Raw genomic sequence first — 18723 nt, forward strand, 5'->3', positions numbered from 1 at the left:
AATATCATCCATTTTAGAGTCCAGGAAGGGGACTAAGTAAGTAGCCCAGGGTCCAACTTTATGTCTCAGAGGCTGGGAAAGCCACCAACAGGGGAGAGGAATGTGTGGTGTGTGTGCAGGAATAAGAATTTTAAATCTCTGGTAGCAGACTGATTTTTCCCTCTAATGATCGAAGAATTCCAGACCTTCCAAATATAGATGGCATTAGGTGCAGCCCCCTCTTTTTATGGCAGAGGACACCAAGAGGCAGACAGCGAGGGTCTTGCTCAAGGTATGACGGGGGGGTGTGGGCACCTGAAATGGTGACTTGCTGCTCCTAACTCCCAGGCGAGGGCCCATTCACATTTTCTAACTGTATGTAGTCACTGACTGCTGCAAAGAAAGGGAAGACTAACTATGGTATACTCATGTGTGTTCCCTGGACTTGCGGGCCACTCTCTGTTTTGAGCTTATCTGCTCTCCATGGTTTCTAGTTAGCAAAAGAAACCAGGATGGAGAAGGCATTCAGTAGAAAAGGTTGCCAAGAATGCAGATTCAAAGCTTTTTAAGGGCTCCTCCTTTTAACCTGGCTCTCAAATCTTTCAGAATAAGCACTCAGAAATCAGCAGTGCAAGTTCGGGGTGGTGATTGTCAATCCAGGCTTCTTCAGAGTGATTCACAGACTTTAACCCACAAATACCACCTGAGTATGTAAGAGTGAAACTGAAGTACTCTCACCTGTCTGAGAATTATCTCCCGAGTCACGATGAACCTTGTGAATCTAAAGTTGTTTAGAAGTTTGGTAAAGCAAGAAAAAGAGATTTTAAATATGGGATTAGTTACATTTCCAACCAATTTCATTAAAAACTCTGAAAAACTCAAGAAAGCAAAAAGTTGCACAGATAATATGAACAGATGAAAGATGCACACCACGTGATAATACTACAAATTCTGTTATATCCACTTATAGAACGCTTGAGCCTGAGAGCAGGAAGATACCCAAGGGATGCACTTTCTAAGCAAGACGTCTAGATCCAGTCAGCTGTTCTCATTTTGACAGTCTGCAGAAATGCAGAAAGACAAAAACAAAATTTAAGATTTTTATCAGGCTATCATGTGTACCCTGTTTATATTTCAGACGTTATACATTTTTCCTGTAATATAAAAGCAATCTGAATTTAAGCCTAGGATTTAAAAAAAAAAAAAAAAACCTTCCAAAAAAGTTCTTCAAATGCACCTCAATTACAGACAGAGTCAATTCACTGTTACTTCACAAGGTTTAAACTTTAGATTCAGTTTAGCACCTAGTTCTTCCTCAGTATCAAAGTTTTTTGTGCTAACGCTCAGTAAACATCTGTCAAATACTGAGTGAAGTTATTAACATTAGAAATAGTAAATATGCTTTCTTTGGGAATTCTGCATTTCTGGTGTTTGTAACTAAGTCACTGTTACTGGGGCATATCTAGCTCTAACATGATTATAATCATGCTGCTTTGCTGCTAAATCCACCTACTTCCAGTTTCTCGAACCATCACACATTTGTAGGCACTGAATGAATGGAATAAGTTAACCTGAAAAACAAGACAGATGAGTGTGTAGGACTGTTTATGGAGGAAGATCAGTACGGTTTAGCAGCATCAGCTGTAAAAGCCAGAAGTCCCATATATGTCAGATACAGTAAAATGTTCAGCTTGACTGAACCATTGAAAAATAATCATGTAAAACTGAAGTGTTAAAATAGGGGCCTTGTATGAATTATTCTGCACAGTTCATTCCACATAATTACAGAAACAATTACACGGCTGGCTTGTGTGAGATCTTGGTTTTATATGTAACTAAGGGCATGACTCATTTATCCTATAATTATGGGATCCTTTTATGTCTTCTGTGTACAACTGTTTTTTTTTTCCTTTACAAATAAAGACCATTTGCTACAAAGCTACTGAGTACAGTATGCATTTTTGATATACCAAATGAATACCACTTTTCCTCAGTCAGCTTTAGCTCAAAAGCAAGTGATCTTTAAATGCTTAGCTTTTCTCTTTGAATCACAATATATCGCTCCTTTAGGAACAAAGTCCTATGGCTCCCCAGATTACACAAAAAACCCCTTTCTTTTGTTGACCTCTGAAGGCCAGCTGATTGAACTGTGGACCTCCTGGGAGGTCATTGTAGGCTTTGTGTTCAGTCTTGATGGAACTAGATGAAGTCCAAGGTCCAACAGATGCACAGTCCAAGCCTGCCTTTGGGATGGAAATGTGCACCGCCCCTGAGGGGAGAAGAAGGAACAGGGAGGAGGGGAGAGGAGAGGTCCCAGGTCCATCTGCTGAGGTGGCTCTGGTCTTTCTCCACACAGGATGTTGCATTCGGCAATTTCTTTTTTCCCCCCAGATCTCTACTGGAGTATAACTGCTTTACACTGTTCAGCAACTTCTGAGCTGAACATGCCTCATTCCCCACAACCCTGCGCCCTTAAACTGGCTCCTCTGCCTCGGATGGGCACTTTGTTATGGACGGCAGCAGAGACTGGAAATAATCCTCCACCAACCCATCATCACTTGCTTTGCAAGCAAAGGTTCTGCAGGGCTGTGAGGGGTCGTGATTCACTTCACAATCCCCTGTGGGAAGAGCGGTGCCTGAGGACAGTTTCTCCATCATACCCAGCAGTGCTAGGTTTTTATCGAAGCTCTCAGCTCAGGTTATCTACATGCCTCTCCCAAATACCTCCTTGTACAACCAAAGATTCACTCGAATGAAAAACATTCTTTTATAATTACAGTTTTCTTCTTGGAAGGCTACACCCACCCATCATTTATAATTTGGTATGAATGTCCTCATAATTCTCAGGCAGGCTCACTGAGGAAATACAGAGAGAATGAGTGGTCCTGTAGTTTGGCATCCTCTGGTGGGTGGCCAGGAGAAGCTCGTAGCCCTCAGGACTGTGGGCAGGAAGAGAGGAGGAACCACTTCTCCCGTGACCACAGCCATCTCTTACATGTTTGCATGGTGCTAGCAGCTCTGCATCTGCAATCTAGTCATCACAACACCCTCGCAAGGAGGAAAGGTTCTCATTCCTTCTGACCTATGGAGAAGCTGAGGTTTCGAGCAGTTGAAAGACTTGTCTGAACCACAGAGCCAGCATGTAGCAGATTCCAGTTTCAAATCCAGCTTTCTCTAGATCTAAAACCAATTCCTCTCTGTCACGTTGCTCTCTACAGTCAGGCTCCAGGAGGGAAGCCCGGGGCCCAGGCTTGTTAAACTGGGGTCTGAGGACAGTATCCCCTGGTTCAGTGAAGGCCATATGCTTGAATATAATTTTCTTTGTAATTCTGGGGAGTATTTGAATCTCTGCTCTCGATAGCTTTTGTCACATGCATGCTAAAGCAAAGCAAAGAAATCGTAAGTCAATGGCTATGTGTCAGCCGATCTCTCCAGAGCGTCATGTTGTTGTTTCCCCCATGTAATGGAAACGCGCACAGTAATGACTAAGAATCCTGATCTTGGGTGTCCCATAGGCTTCAGCACTGAGGTTTCGCAATGTGAATACTGCTCGCTTTGCCTGTGCTACTCTTGCCAGAGCACAAGCTGGAATTTCTTAGCAAGGCCTTGGAATCTTACAGCCTGTTTTGGGGGAAAAAAAAATTCCAATCTTTTAATTATTTAAAATACTATAGTTTGCCACAACTGCTGCTGTCCTTGTGCTAAATGCTTTGTGTGCAGACACCTGATGGTGCTTGGCTCTAAAAAGCACTACAAATTCTGGGTGTGTGTGTGTGCACGCATGTGTGTGATTTCAAGGTCATTTGATTGTTTTCCTCTTAATCATTTAAAAATGATATTTTCTCTACACACCCACCAGAATGTCTAAAACTAAAAAGAAATTCTGTCAAGTATATGGAACAACTGGAACTCTCACACGTTGGAGGGTGTATAAAGTTGTACAGCCACTATGAAAAAGGTCTGGCAGTATCTTATAAAATTAAATATATGCCTACCCGATGACCCAACTCCTCCATATTCATTTCTACTCTGAGTATCTACCCAAGATAAATGAAAGCATATATTCACAAAAAGACTTATCTAAGAATGTTCAAAGGAGTCCCAAACTGAAAAGAGCCCGGAAGTCCATCAACAAGAGAAATAAACTGAGGTAGAAATAAAAAGGAAAAAGAAAAAAATACTGAGACATACAATATGAATGAATCTCAAAACACTGATGACGAAAGAGAGAAGCCAACACAAAAGAGGAGACACATTACGAAGCTCGAGAGCAGGCAAAACTCATCTGTGGTTATGCAAGTCAGAACAGTGTTACCTCCGGGGGTGGGAAGGAAGGGAGTGGAGGCAGGGATAACTGGGAAGAAGCGTGAGGGAACATCTAGGTTGGGAAGGTCTGAAATCTTGATGGGGTTCTGTTACAGAGGCATATGCATTTGTCAAAACTCAAGGAATGTTATATTTAAGATCTGTACAGTTACACTGTATGCAACTTTCACCTAAAAAATGAAAAAACTCGCGAAACTATTAAACTAATTAATAATGTGCATGCCAAAGTAACAAGGGGTGAAATGTCCTGATATGTGCAGCTTAATTTGAAATCTGTCAAAGATTAAGATGGACTGGTGGATGAATCGAGGGGTGGATTGATATATGGATAGATAGATGACTGAGCAAAATAAGTGGTGGGTACATGTGTATTTACTTACAATTTTTCGAACTGTTCTATGTTTGAAATTTTGGGACTTCCCTGGTGGCGCAGTGGTTAAGAATCTGCCTGCCAATGCAGGGGACATGGGTTCGAGCCCTGGTCCGAGAAGATCCCACATGCCGCGGAGCAACTAAGCCCGTGTGCCACAACTATTGAGCCTGCATGCCACAACTACTGAAGCTCATGTACCTAGAGCCCATGCTCCACAACAAGAGAAGCCACCACAATGAGAAGCCCATGCACCACAATGAAGAATAGCTCCTGCTCGCCACAACTAGAGAAAGCCTGTGTGCAGCAACGAAGATCCAACACAGCCAATAAATTAATTAATTTTAAAAATATTGAGAAAATGATATGTTCAACTGAGAATATGGATTGATGGCGAAAAATTGGAAGTCTGAAATAGCTTCAAAATCTGTGAAAATAAATAAGATGAAGAAAATGGAGCAAGGCACATGACATGCCATGGTCCCTGGGACTCTGCACCATAAGCCTGGGCTTAAGGACGATGCTGCACTTCAAACCACAGCTAAGGGAGTGTGGACAGTGGCTGTCAACCTTAGAAGGACAAGATTTATGGAGATAACTATTTAATACATTGATTTTAATAATTTTATTGATTTTGTGAATTATGGAGTTACATATGGACCTAAGTCCTGATATCTCTTACAGGAGAAAAACTCAGAAATAATTTTTTTTTTTTTAATGAAAAGTCAGGAGACTTTTTAGCAACTAAAATGAGTCCAGGCCAGAATCAGTACAATAACAAGCTAGCAAGCAAATAAATACTAGCTACCCTATTCAACATTCATTTCAGAATCACCTTGGGAGAGAGTGACTTGCATTTGTAGAAATGTCTGAATCTGCTTTTGTCTTCATGGAATGACAGAGTCATACAGGCATCAGTCACAAGTAAAATCACTAGATTTCCTAGCGTGTGAGCCTGGGGTCATCCTTAATGCTTCCTTTTCTCTCATCCTCATGTCTAGTCCATCATGAAAATCCTGTAAAATCTTACTTCTAAATACCTCTAGGATTACCAGCTTCTCTCCATTGTCAGAGTACAGGCTACCATCAGCTCTCATCTGTGCTCTGACCTCGGCAGTAACCCTCCCAACCTAATCTGGTCTCAACTTTTCAATCAGTGTAATCTTGCAAAACTGTACATTTAATCCTGTCATTCTCCTGCTTAAAACTCACACTTCCCAATTGGTCTTAAGGTCAGCTCCATTCACAACCTGGTTCTGAGGATCTGCAGTGTGGTCTGGCCCCTGCCAGCTCTCCAGATGCACCACCAACCCTGCCACCCTATCCTGGGTGCTCAACTTGCAGCCACACTGCCATCCCTCTAATTTTTCCATGTTCTTTACTACCTCAGGGCCTTCACACATGTGACTCCTGCCCAGAAAGCTTCCTTCCCTATCTGCTGGCTTCCTTTTGCCTGTTTGTCCTCCAGTTCTTAGCTGAAAGGTGGTTTCTCAGGGAAGCCTTCCCAGGTATTTCCTGCCCATCCCAGTCCCTCATGAGGTTAAGTCTTAGTGTCACATGTTCTCAATGGACTCTTTCTTTGTTGCATTTTTTACAGTTCATAACTTTGTACTTATTTGATTGTCTGTCATCCTTCCCAACTATAAGTTCCACTTTTAGCAGGAGTTGTGTCTCACTTGATTACCCTTGTATACTGAGTGCTCACACAGCATGTGCACACAGAAGTTCAATAAATTGAGGTTAACCAGGTTCTTTACCTTACAGCTTGTGGTGAAAACACTGTTATTAATGATTTGACCATCATACTGGTCTTTGTTGATTATACTTAATGCTGATGTCTCAAAAGTGTTTCATGGTAGAAAACTGATAAGGAAGTTTTCCATAAAATGTGTGTTTTTTAAAAAGAGCAAATACAGTAGTGATTTAAAAAAAATACATCATGTGCTCTGATAGCGCCAAATCTATGACAAGCAAAAGAGCTGGTGTGATGGTGAGAATCAAGGCTATCAAACACCTGAATGCACTCTCGTCCCGGAACCAGTTACTGCACCTCTGAGAGAGGCTTTGTTATGTTTCTCATCGTAGTCAATACAATGATAAAAACTGGTAGATGTTATTTAAAAAACAAAATGATTGTTCAAATCTATACATACATTTGTAAAGGAATAAGTAACTTTGAAATACTTCTTGATTATACAGAAGAGTGCTGGCTTTGATTAGAGTTTTCAACCTTAGGCTTTACATTGTCTACTTGTTTTTTGCATCCTCTCCCACCCCAAGTATTATGAAAAGTGGTAAAAACCTGGCTAAGATGAAGAAAAGCACTATTCTCTTAAACAATCAGTATAAGCAACCTTTAAGAATGAACATTCTTGATCAACAACTTCACGACAAAACTAAATGCTTTCGTGTGTATGACAAGACTTCAGTAATGCGGTGGAGTTTGAATTCTTGTTAACTCCACCCACTCTCAGGCTCACTCCAGACTCTGAATGCTGGATGAGAAGTCTGATTATGGGAACTGAGTCATTCGAGACCCTCCTTTTGTTTACATGTAACGAAAAGGACAGAGTGAGTGGTATAATACAGAATTCCTTTGATCATCTTTCTTTACTGAAAATACTTTGATGAGTATTTCCTCAGAAGGTATGAATATCCAATGCATAGATCAAAGATCCTTTCTGTCTGCTCTGTTTTCAAAAACCACTTGAAGATACACTTCTCAAAATACCCAAACAGCAAACACCAACAGTGTTCCCCAAACACTGAAAGAAAACTCCTGCGACATTCTGTATCCCTGTCCTCAATGGTCACCTTTACAGAAGCTCCCAAAGCCATGGATAAGTTGCTGCAATTGTTTTCATGTACCTGAGTCTGGCTTCTCAAAATACTACAGCACCAGACAGACGGGAAGGCACATGCGTGCTGATCTTGTTACTTGGTGTCAGATCTCCTTGCTTCGGTTCATTTTATGAGCCTAATAGACTCAGTACAACATCATCTCTCCTCTTTCCTCTCGGTAATTTAAAATGTTAAAATGTTACTTATATCAAAGCAACATGCATTGGTTTGATATAAATGAAAATGCATATGAATATTTAAGATTACACTAGATTAAAAAGAAAGAGCTCAAGTTGCTTTTTTTCTTTTCCTCAGTTAGTTTGCTATATGCCAGATGAGTGTAGAAATAAATATCTCCAGTGCTGTTAGGTATTCTCTCGGAAAAATTTTAACACCCTTCTGCACAATATCCAATCTAGCATGTTCAGACATCACTGGTATCCCTTGGTCCAAATTTCTCTTACTTCAGTACTAGTGTCCACTGGCCCTGCATTCAACATGCTCTTGCAAAAGCCTGTACACAGAGGAGGACTCTCATTATGTAGCCCAGTTATAATCATTTTTGTATGCTTATCTCATGGGAAAACACTTAACGCAAGCTACCAATTAGGCTTAGATATTTTATTTTTTTCCCTTGTCCAGTTTCTCTTTTAATTGCTTTCAAATACCTACAATGTAAGCACCATTTTGCTTCATGCCTGGCAAATACTGAGTTTTCTAATATGGAAATATGGCAGTGATTCTCAAACTTCTACCTAGAATTCGATCTCTAACAAGTTCCCAGGTGAGGCCAGGGCTGCAGGTCTGAGGACCAGGCTGCAATTCCTGATGCCTCCCTACTCAGAATGCTCTGTGCACCAGCAGCATTGGCAACACCTGGGAGCTTGTTAACTCCACCCACTCTCAGGCTCACTCCAGACTCTGAATCAGAATCTGCATTTTAACATGAAATCTCTAAGTGATTTGATAACATATTACAGTTGAGAAACACTGATTCAAGTGGAAAAATCATCGACTTGCCAACAGATCTTCTGATATCTCTATTTTCAGTTGTGTAAACTTATGAGCTTCACTGAGTCTCAATTTCCTTATGGCTCTATGGGGACCAACGCTTACTTTTTAGGATCTAAGAGCATCAAATGAAATAATGTGTACAAAATGCCTAGCCTACTAGCTCTCAGGCTAGTCTTTTATGTCAGAATCACATAGAAGACTGTTTAAAAACCACTCTGCTGGGATTTCTCTGGCTGTCCAGTGCTTAAGACTCCATGCTTCCACTGCAGGGGGCATACGTGGGTTCAATCCCTGGTTGGGGAACTAAAATCCCACATGCCATGAAGTGTGGCCAAAAAGAAAAAAAAAATCACACACACACACACACAAAACCACACTGCTGTGATCACCCCCATAAATTCTGTTTCAGTAGGTCTAGGTCAAGGCCTGGAATTTGCATTTCTAACAAGTTCTGTGAGGCTGAGGCGCCAGTGGCCATACTTTGAGAACCACTGGCCCAGGAAATAGTGGTGCCCAGATAATGCTGGTTCCCTCTGCCCGCTATTTCACAGAGGTATCCTCTTTGTTGAGAATCCGGATGCAGCACTGCTTGCTGTTTCAGGACTGATTTTAGTTTACAGAAATCATTTCCTTTAAGGCAGACACATAAGCAGCACATTTGTGTTTCTCACTTTTATGCCATCATTCCTCTAGCCTGTGTCCCCTAGTGACAAAGAGAAACATATATAAATTGCCCCAGAAAGAAATTTCATTTTGCTTAAAGTTTCTTGCTCTCAAAGAACTATCCAAGACAGGTGGCATTTTTGCTAAATGTTCTATTGTGTAAACTCAGATTCCTGCTAGATTTTGTCAAGAGAATGAGGGAACTGCAAGGATCTAACATTTTCCCACTCCTGTTACCCCAGCACTCAACAGAGAGTCATTTAACTGCTTAATGACACCCAGACTTCCCTTGCACTGAGATTAGCATAAGATAGAAGCAATCAGCAGGACCTTTGCTTAATAAATCAGGTCCTTTGAAAGCTACCCAGAGGCAGGGACAGCACAAAGGAAAGATTAGTAATAATGAGAGGACAGAATTGTAAAACAGCTGGATCATTGTGTGTCCTGAGGTTCTGAAAATGCTGCTCATTAGAATCTTTGCTCACATTTTGTGAACAATCACCCCAGGACAAGAAAAAACGGTATCTCTAACTGATACCTCATCTTCTAATTCAACTCAAGAAATATTTATTGGGCCTGTGAGACAAAGATGGTTAGAACCTAGTCCCTGCTCTCAAGGGACTTACTAATAGGGGACAAAAAAACAAGTACTGTCACAATGAATTTATTCATTCCATGTTGAGCATGTACTATGTGTCAGGCAATGCTCTAGGAACCAGGAATGTGACAGAAAAAATAGGTAGTTTCAGGAAGCTGGTTCAAAAGTGCCAAGATAGCATTTCACAAAGGGTGTGATGCTGAGGGCTTAAAAGGTAAGTTTAGGGCATTCCAAAACTTGATGCTAAATAACCTGGAATCATATATTCAAGTTATTTGTCCTTTAATGTTTTTCCAAGCCTTCTGGGTTTATCAGGGAGAAAGCCTCAGGCTGGTGGATCTTTAACACCTATCACTTTCCAAGGAGGGGGGCTCCGTCTTCAAACTCTCAACCAGTAGCCATAGCTGTCTAGATTTACTAACACTGTGGAGGGTTTTCTACTATACCTATTTTACTGTTACTGATGAGGAAATTGAAACTTCCATACCTGTAACTGCTTACTCTCCTCTATCTTGCAAAGGCCTGCCCTTCACTCTCAGTTAAACAGTAAAATGAATTACTAAGAGTGATCAGATAAGGGAAGAATGTCTCGCTCTCAGGCACCCACCCCAAGCCTTTGTTTGAGACCCTTTGCACATAGACTTGTTAAGTGATCATTAACTTCAACTTGCAACCAATATGAGAATGCCAATTGTGACCTTAGTCCTGATAAGAATGGAATGTCCTGCTCCTACAAGTTCCTGTTAGGACCCCCTACCATGTGTGTAACCCATGGCAACTCTGGCACTCTGTAACTGCCTGTGACCTATAGTAATTTGTAGCCAATCAGTTTGTACCAATTACAGCTGTATGTTTTAACCTACATAAGGAGAAGACTCCCCTGAAACGGAGCCCAGAATTTTGGAGTGTTAGCTCGTCTGGGTCCGCCAGCGTAATAAAACTGAGTTCTCCAACTCTCTGAGTGTGGTGCTTGGTTTCTCATGGGATCGGTTTTCTGCAACATTACCTTCCACTATGGCTAGCTATTGTGGTATTCCATTTTATAGTAGTGATTACTGTGGTGATGTAAAGTTTTAAAAGTGACTCCTTCTAGGAAGAGGTAAAACTGTCACTATGTGCAGATGACATGATACTATATATAGAAAACCCTAAGGACTCCACACAAAAACTACTAGATCTAATAAATGAATTCAGCAAAGTAGCAGGATACAAGATTAACATTCAAAAATTGGTAGCATTTCTTTATACTAACAATGAAATATCAGAAAGGGAATGTAAAAAACAGAAAAACAAATAAAAACCCTTTTAAAATAGCACCAAAAAAATAAACTACATAGGAATAAACCTGACCAAGCAGGTAAAAGACTTATACACTGATAACTATAAAACAATAATAAAGGAAATTAAAAAGGATTCAAAGAAATGGAAAGATATCCCATGCTCTTGGATTGGAAAAATTAATATTGTTAAAATGGCAATACTATCCAAAGCAATCTACAGATTTAATGCAATCCCTATCAAAATACCCATGGCATTTTTCACAGAACTAGAACAAATAATCCAAAAATTTATACAGAACCATAAAAGAGCCAGAATTGCCAAAGCAATCCTGAGGGAAAAAAACAAAGCAGGAAGCATAACTCTCCCAGGCTTCAGACAATACTACAAAGCTACAGTAATCAAAACTGTGTGTTGATGGTACAAAACTAGACATACGGATCAGAGCAGTTAAAAGATGGGACAGAATAGAGTGCCCAGAAATAAACCCACATACCTACAGTCAATTAATCTTCAACATAGGAGGCAAGAATATAAAATGGGAAAAAGACAGTCTCTTCAGCAAGTGGTGCTGGAAAAGTTGGACAGCTGCATGTAAATCAGTGAAGTTAGAACACACCCTCACACCATGCACAAAAATAAACTCAAAATGGCTTAAAGACTTAAACATAAGACATGACACCATAAAACTAGAGGAGGCATAGGCAAAACATTCTCTGATATAAATTGTACCAATGTTTTCTTAGGTCAGTCTCCTAAGGCAGAAATAAAAATAAAAATAATGGGACCTAATCAAATTTACAAGCTTTTGCACAGCAAAGGAAACCATAAAACAACAACAGCAACAACAAACAACAACAAAAAGACAACTCACAGAATGGGAGAAAAATATTTGCAAATGATGCAACTGACAACAGCTTAATCTCCAAAATACACAAATAGCTCAGCTCATACAACTCAACAAAAAACCCAAACAACCCAAATGAAAAATGGGCAGAAGACCTTAATAGACATTTCTCCAAAGAAGACATACAGCTGGCCAGTAAGACATACAGACAACACATGAAAAGATGCTCAACACCACTAATCTTATTAAAGAAAGGTAAATAAAGACTACAGTGAGGTACCACTGAGGGAGGAGATAGATGGGTTCCAGGCTAGACATTTACAACTGGCCTGTTCACACCTCTGGGGTGAGAAGAAGATAAGCTCCAGGCCAGACATCCATTACCAGCTCCCTATTTACATTTCCTAAGGCAAGAGACAACTGGGCTCCGGATTACATATTTATGACTGGACTCCTGTCTATATTTTGAGATTTGCACCTTGATATGAGAAACAGCAACAGAAATAGGGTAAATTGCTGGACATTTGGACACTTTTATGGCAGAGACAGAGTGGCTAAACTCTGTAAAGAGATCAAGAGGTCATATATGCCCCATCTTTGGGACAAGGGAGACACTACACATGTGTAAAAGCCTTCATGGGGTCAAAAAGGCAGGGGATGCCAGACCATAATGTCTTGCTATCTGTCTCCCCGAGGCCTTTGCAATAGGATCCATCTTAATTGAGGGGTGCGTGTGCACCCAGGGGAGGGTGCAGAGGCAAATTAACCCTGGGATCAAAACAATATGATTGGCCAAGAAGAAGACAAAGACCCAGAAGACTACCCCCTTGTAAAGAACTTAAACTTCCCAAAGGCACAAGTCTGGGGACTCTCTCCCTGAGCTCGCCCGTGCGTCTTTCCGCACGTACTTTGCTTTTCCAATAAACATTTTTTCTTTTCTCTTTACCTTCTGCCTCCTCACCTGAATTCATTCATGACAAGGCAGGCAAGAACTAGGGACCCAGGCCCTAGCCACTGGCCCCTGTGGTCCAATGATTAGGACTCTCGGTCTGGGAACTAAGAATTAAGATCTTGCTTCTAGCTACTGCTCACTGCTGCTTGCTGCAAGCTGCCACTTACTGCTGCCTGCGTCCAAAATCACCACCTCACGCTGGTCAGAATGGCTGTCATTAAAAAGTCTGCAAATAACAAACGCTGGAGAGGGTGTGGAGAAAAGGGAACCCTCCTACACTGTTGGTGGGAATGTAAGTTGGTGCAGCCACTATGTAAAACAGTATGAAGATTCCTCAGAAAACTAAAAGCAGAATTACCATATGACCCAGCAATCCCACTCCTGGGCATATACCCAGAAGAAACTGTAATTCAAAGATACATGCACCCCTATGTGAACAGAAGCACCATTCACAATAGCCAAAACATGGAAACAACCTAAATGTCCATCGACATTTAGGATAGATGGATAAAGAAGATGTGGTACATATATACAGTGGAATACTACTCAGCCATAAAAAGAACACAATAATGCCATTTGCAGCAAAATGGATGGACCTAGAAATTATCATACTAAGTGAAGTCAGAAAGAGAAAGACAAGTACCATATGATATCACTTATATGTGGAATCTAAAATATGGCACAAATGAACCCATCTACAAAACAGAAACAGACTCACAGACACAGAGAACAGACTTATGGTTGTCAAGGGGGAGGGGAGGTGGGGGAGGGAAGGACTGGGAGTGTGGGATTAGTAGATGTAAACTATTATATATAGGATGGATAAACAACAAGGTCCTACTGTACAGCACAGGGAACTATATTCAATATCCTGTGATAAACCATAATGGAAAAGAATATATATAAAAAAAGAATGTCTATATGTGTATAACTGAATCACTTTACTATACACCAGAGATTGGTACATTGTAAATCAACTATACTTCAATAAAAAAAATGTTTTTTAAGTTACTCTTTCTAAAGAAAAATTAAATACGAACAGGTCAGCTGGCGCCTGAACACGTAAATAATCGAAGTCCAGGAGTGAAGTACAGGAAACAGTCACACGTGATGTGCCCATCCTCAGCCCCCCAAATGCCCTGGCTTTAGCGGGGAGGACTCAGGCCTAGCTGGAGGGTTAGGTTTTGTGGGGGAGACTGAGAGGGACGGCAGGGCTTGTGGGTGTGGACAGGGCTGGCAAGCAGCACACACTGATGATGATAATGGCCCAATCATCTCCAGTTCTGGCACCGATCACACTGGACCGGGGAGTGCCAGACCAGGATTTAGCTGCAGGAGGCTTTCTTTGAATTAACGCTCACAACATATAAAACAGGTAAAGCAGAGCTGCTTCAGCTGGAACAGCAGATGTAGGTAGAGGTCTGGAGCTCCTCATACCTGGCCTCTTCCTTCCATTGGAGAAGCTGAGGACTTCTGTAACAGGGAAGAGCTAAATCGGACTCCATGCTGGATCTATTTCTTGGACTTTAACCTTTGCTTTTCGTTGCTTTTGTTATTATAAGCATACATAATGGCCTACCTCAGAGAACCCTGCCCCTCTGCCTGAATGTTAGAAACTAAAATGCCTCTGTTCAGCTCACAGGCAGGCAATCTGCCCCGCCCACCTGTGTGAATGGCTGCAGAAAAGAAGAAATTAACACATCCCCTCACTGAGGCTAGTCATTCCAGGAGACGTTTTGCAAGACTGATGGCCCTTTTTACTTTACTTCCTCACCACCTCTCCCTCTCTGATTCTATAAAACAAACTGGCATCCAAACTCTGATAAGATGGTTTTTTGGAGACACAAGTCTGCCATCTTCTAGGCCTGCTGGCTTTCCGAATAAAGTCGTATTCCTCGCCTCAACACCTTGTCTCCGACTCATTGGCCTGTCGTGTGGCAAGCACAGTGAGCTTGGACTCGGTAACACTTCCTTTAACTGAGGATGAAAGCAGCCCCAGACAAAACCCTGACTTTGAAGTGATGTGCTACTCAACCAGGCTGATGGTGCTGGGGACGGGGTGGGCAGCACTACACAGGCTGGAGAGGCTGCAGGAGTCACACTGACCAGCCAGCAGCTAGTGGACCTGGCAGCCCAGTCCCCTTCTGAGTGTAGTTTCCTCGTGTGTCAGATGCGTGGGCCCTTGCTCAGCAGTTTGTGACACAGTTCCCAGCAGCCACTGCTGTTTCCTAATTCTCAGGGGATATCGGCAAGGCCCTGCACTGCCTATGTCTCCCACTTCTGCGTCACTGCATGGAACACAGCCATTTCTGGTCCTAGGCTGCAAGTCTAGGGGCTGATACCAGCTTAAGAAATACTAGTAAGTGAGACCATTAACTTAATTTGGTCTGGAAATGCTCCCTTAGGAATGAAGGCACAGAGGGGTATTAAACACCACCTTTCCATGCTGATAAAGGGTAACAAGATGCGTGAATCAAGCAGCATTCATAATTTTTTAAAAGTATACAAATCCCATGTGGCATGGACAGTTTTCTCCCTTCCAAACATAATAAAAATGCCAATGAAGCCCAAGCAGGAGCATCATTACTCAAAGGCTGTAATTATAACTTTTCCTTCAAGTCAGTAATGGCTGTGAGTGGAGTTCTGTGATGACAGGCTAGCTGCAGGAGGATATTACAGAGAGATTTAATTTTCCGGGGTGGCCTGGCTGATGGGAGGGAGATAGGAACAGATGGTCTCAAATAGAGTCATGAGATACATTCTCACTCTAAGCAAAGAGATAGAATTTTATTTCCTCTATTCTAGCTCTCAATTTTATAGACTCCAGTACTATTAAATGCTGAATATGTACCAGAAAAACAGATCTGAAATTCCTGTTTGAAAAGCAGCTGGACACCCATATAGGTTTAAAATTTAAATACTTTTTGTTACAGTTTTGGTCCTGTCCAGGTAACAATTCATTTGGGATCATTTAGACTGGTCCACTGTCTAACCTGACCGTCTGTGCCTGGGGCTATTCATGTGGAGCCTTCATCACCAGAAGGTTTTCACAGTAGCACTCATACCCCTGGCCCCTCAGGCTCCCTCATGAGATGAAGCTACCCACCTTGACACTGCAGGTAGGTCTGCTTCAGGACGGAAGGTAATGCAATGCAAGTGTAGGGGACTGTTCACCACCCTATCATGAAATCTGTCAGTAGAGGGGCCTAGAGACATAGCCGGAGCTTCCTTAGTGGCCACATCGGAGGCAACAGTACAGCATCTAAATTGTCACATATGTGGCAACTGTTTTGAAAGGTCCTAGGAAGGAAGCAGCTTTGTCCACTGAGAACAATTTCCATGTCAAAAAATCCATATCAAGAGTGCAATTTTTTAAGAATTAAAGACCCTAGAGTTAAGGTGTATGTGGGAGAGACTGTCTGGTTCAGTCCACAGCGGGTAGACAGTTAAAAAAGCTACCAATGTGCTCACTTTGGCGGCACATATACTAAAATTGAAACGATACAGAGAAGATTAGCATGGCCCCTGTGCAAGGGTGACACACAAATTCATGAAGTGTTCCATATTTTTGTATGCTAACTCATATATATGGAATCTAAAAAAAAAAAATGGTACTGATGAACCCAGTGACAGGGCAAGAATAAGGATGCAAATGCAGAGAATGGACTGGAGGACACAGGGTTGGGGGGGGCGGGGGTCGAAGGGGAAGCCGGGACGAAATAAGACAGTAGCATAGACATATATACACTACCAAATGTAAAATAGACAGCTGGTGGAAAGTTGCTGTATAACAAAGGGAGATCAACTCGATGATGGGTGATGCCTTAGAGGGCCAGGACAGGGAGGATGGGAGAGAGTTGTGGGAGGGAGGGGATATATGTATAAATCCAGCTGATTCACTTTGGTGTACTTTAAAAGCTGGTACAAGAGTGTAAAGCAATTATATTCCAATAAAGAGCTTAGAAAAAAAACAATACCCCTCCCCCCCACCCACATACAAAAGCTAGCAACATGTCATAGAGGGAGGCACTGGGGCCAAGTGGTGACAGTACTAACCCAAGGGCACAGAACTGGAAAGAGACAGAGTAAATGACAAAACAACTGTGCATGCTGCCACCTCATCAATCTTCAGCACTCAGAAATGGCAAATATTTGGGTAAATACTAGAGAAAAGTTTCTCTTAATTTCTTTAAAACACATGTTTAAGACAAAATCAAACCATTATGGGGTTTATAATGTATATAGATGTAATATATATATATGAAAACTACAGCATTTAGGATACAAAGGAGAGTGGTAAGTTGACTTTACAGTTGCTAGGTTTCTATGTTTCACATGAATGGAACAATATTAGCTTAAGTAGACTGTATAAAGTTAAGGATGTATATGATAACCCTTAGATCAACAATTAAAAAATGCAAGGAGATTTAGCAAAAAGTCAATAGATAAAATAGTATTTAAAAATTGTCCAAATAATCTAAAAGAGGACCTGTATAAAAGAACAGAGAAATAAAAACAAAAGCAAAACATAGGGACAAACAAAAACCAAATGATAAAATGGCAGACCTGAATCCAACCATATCAATAATTACATTAAATGTTAATGGATTAAACATTCCAATTAAAACATAGAGATTGTCAGAATTAATAAAAAAACCAAAATCTAACTATATGCTGTCTATAAGAAATGTAACTTAAAAAGACATACACATCGAAAGTAAATGGATGGGAAAAGATATATACATTGTTCAAACTAATAAACATAAGAAGGTTGGAGTGGCTTTGTTACTATAAAAAATAGATTTTAAGAGAAAGCGTAATATCAGATATAAAGAGTAACTTTTCACAATGATAAAAGTCAATTCATCAGAAAGATATAATCATAAATGTATATTACTTAACAATGGAGCTTCAAGACACATAAAACAAGAATTAATAGAATTAAAGGAAGAAAGAGACAAGCCCACAATGACAGTTGGGGATCTTAACACTGTTCTTTCAGAACCTGATAGAACTAGACAAAATTAGTAAAAACATATAAAATATGAAGAATACAATCAACCACCTTGACCTAATTGACATTTATAGAACACTACCCAATAACAAAAGAATACACATTCTTTTCAAATGAACTTTGAAATGTTGACTAAGGTGGACCTTAATCTGGCCATAAAAACAGGTTTCAAAAAATGTAAATGGATTCAAATCACACAAAGTATGTTCTCTGATCACATGGAGTTAAATTAAAAACCAATAACAGAAAAGTCTCTGTAAAATCCTCAAATATTTGGAAAATAAAAACCACACTTCTAGACAGCCCATGAACCAAAGTAGAAATCCAAAGGGAAATTGGGAAGCATTTTGAACTAAATGAAAATGAAAGTATGCAGTATAGGGAAGAGCAGGTCTGAGGCTGCAATCCTCAGAGGAGCCTGTTTTCAGGGTTGGCCATTGGCTGGGGTCGGTGAACTTGACTTTTGGAATGTTCCCTACAATGATAAGACTGTTTAGCCCATTTGGGATATTGACACCCGCTTCCTCTCTGGGAGATAGGGAATTTTGATATTTGTGGCTGGTTCTTGTGCCTATGGGACCAGCGCCCACTAAAAGCCTTGGACTTTTGAGCATCTGGATGAAAATACTGCACACACATTGTTGCATTTTGCTTCTACAGAAAGGATCTTGTTCTGTTTGACATCATCTGGGGAAAGGAAGGGCAGAACATTGAAAGCCTATGCCTGTTTTCCTCCAGACTCTACCTGATATCTTTTCCCTTTTATGACTGCTGTAATAAACTATAGCCACGCATACAACTGCCTCTGAGTCCCTGAGCCTTTTTAGTGAATCTCCGAACA

General features: G+C 41.0%; 1 protein-coding gene and 1 non-coding gene across 11 annotated transcripts in view; one reads left to right on the forward strand and one right to left on the reverse strand.

The window, feature by feature from the left end:
* The window catches only part of PDE8B (phosphodiesterase 8B), a 232277-nt gene that overhangs the window by 22028 nt on the left and 191526 nt on the right, over positions 1–18723 (reverse strand). For all 10 annotated transcript variants that reach the window (XM_057740698.1, XM_057740746.1, XM_057740679.1 and 7 more), the window contains one exon: positions 718–760. In XM_057740698.1, coding sequence (XP_057596681.1) covers positions 718–760 — 43 coding nt within the window. The remainder of the gene's footprint in view (positions 1–717; positions 761–18723) is intronic.
* LOC130842406 (U6 spliceosomal RNA) lies at positions 16332–16438 on the forward strand. Its single transcript, XR_009050421.1, has one exon. It is a non-coding gene; the product is annotated as a U6 spliceosomal RNA (small nuclear RNA).

The sequence above is a fragment of the Hippopotamus amphibius genome, chromosome 1, assembly GCF_030028045.1.
Source record: "Hippopotamus amphibius kiboko isolate mHipAmp2 chromosome 1, mHipAmp2.hap2, whole genome shotgun sequence".
NCBI classification, from domain to species: Eukaryota; Metazoa; Chordata; class Mammalia; order Artiodactyla; family Hippopotamidae; genus Hippopotamus; species Hippopotamus amphibius.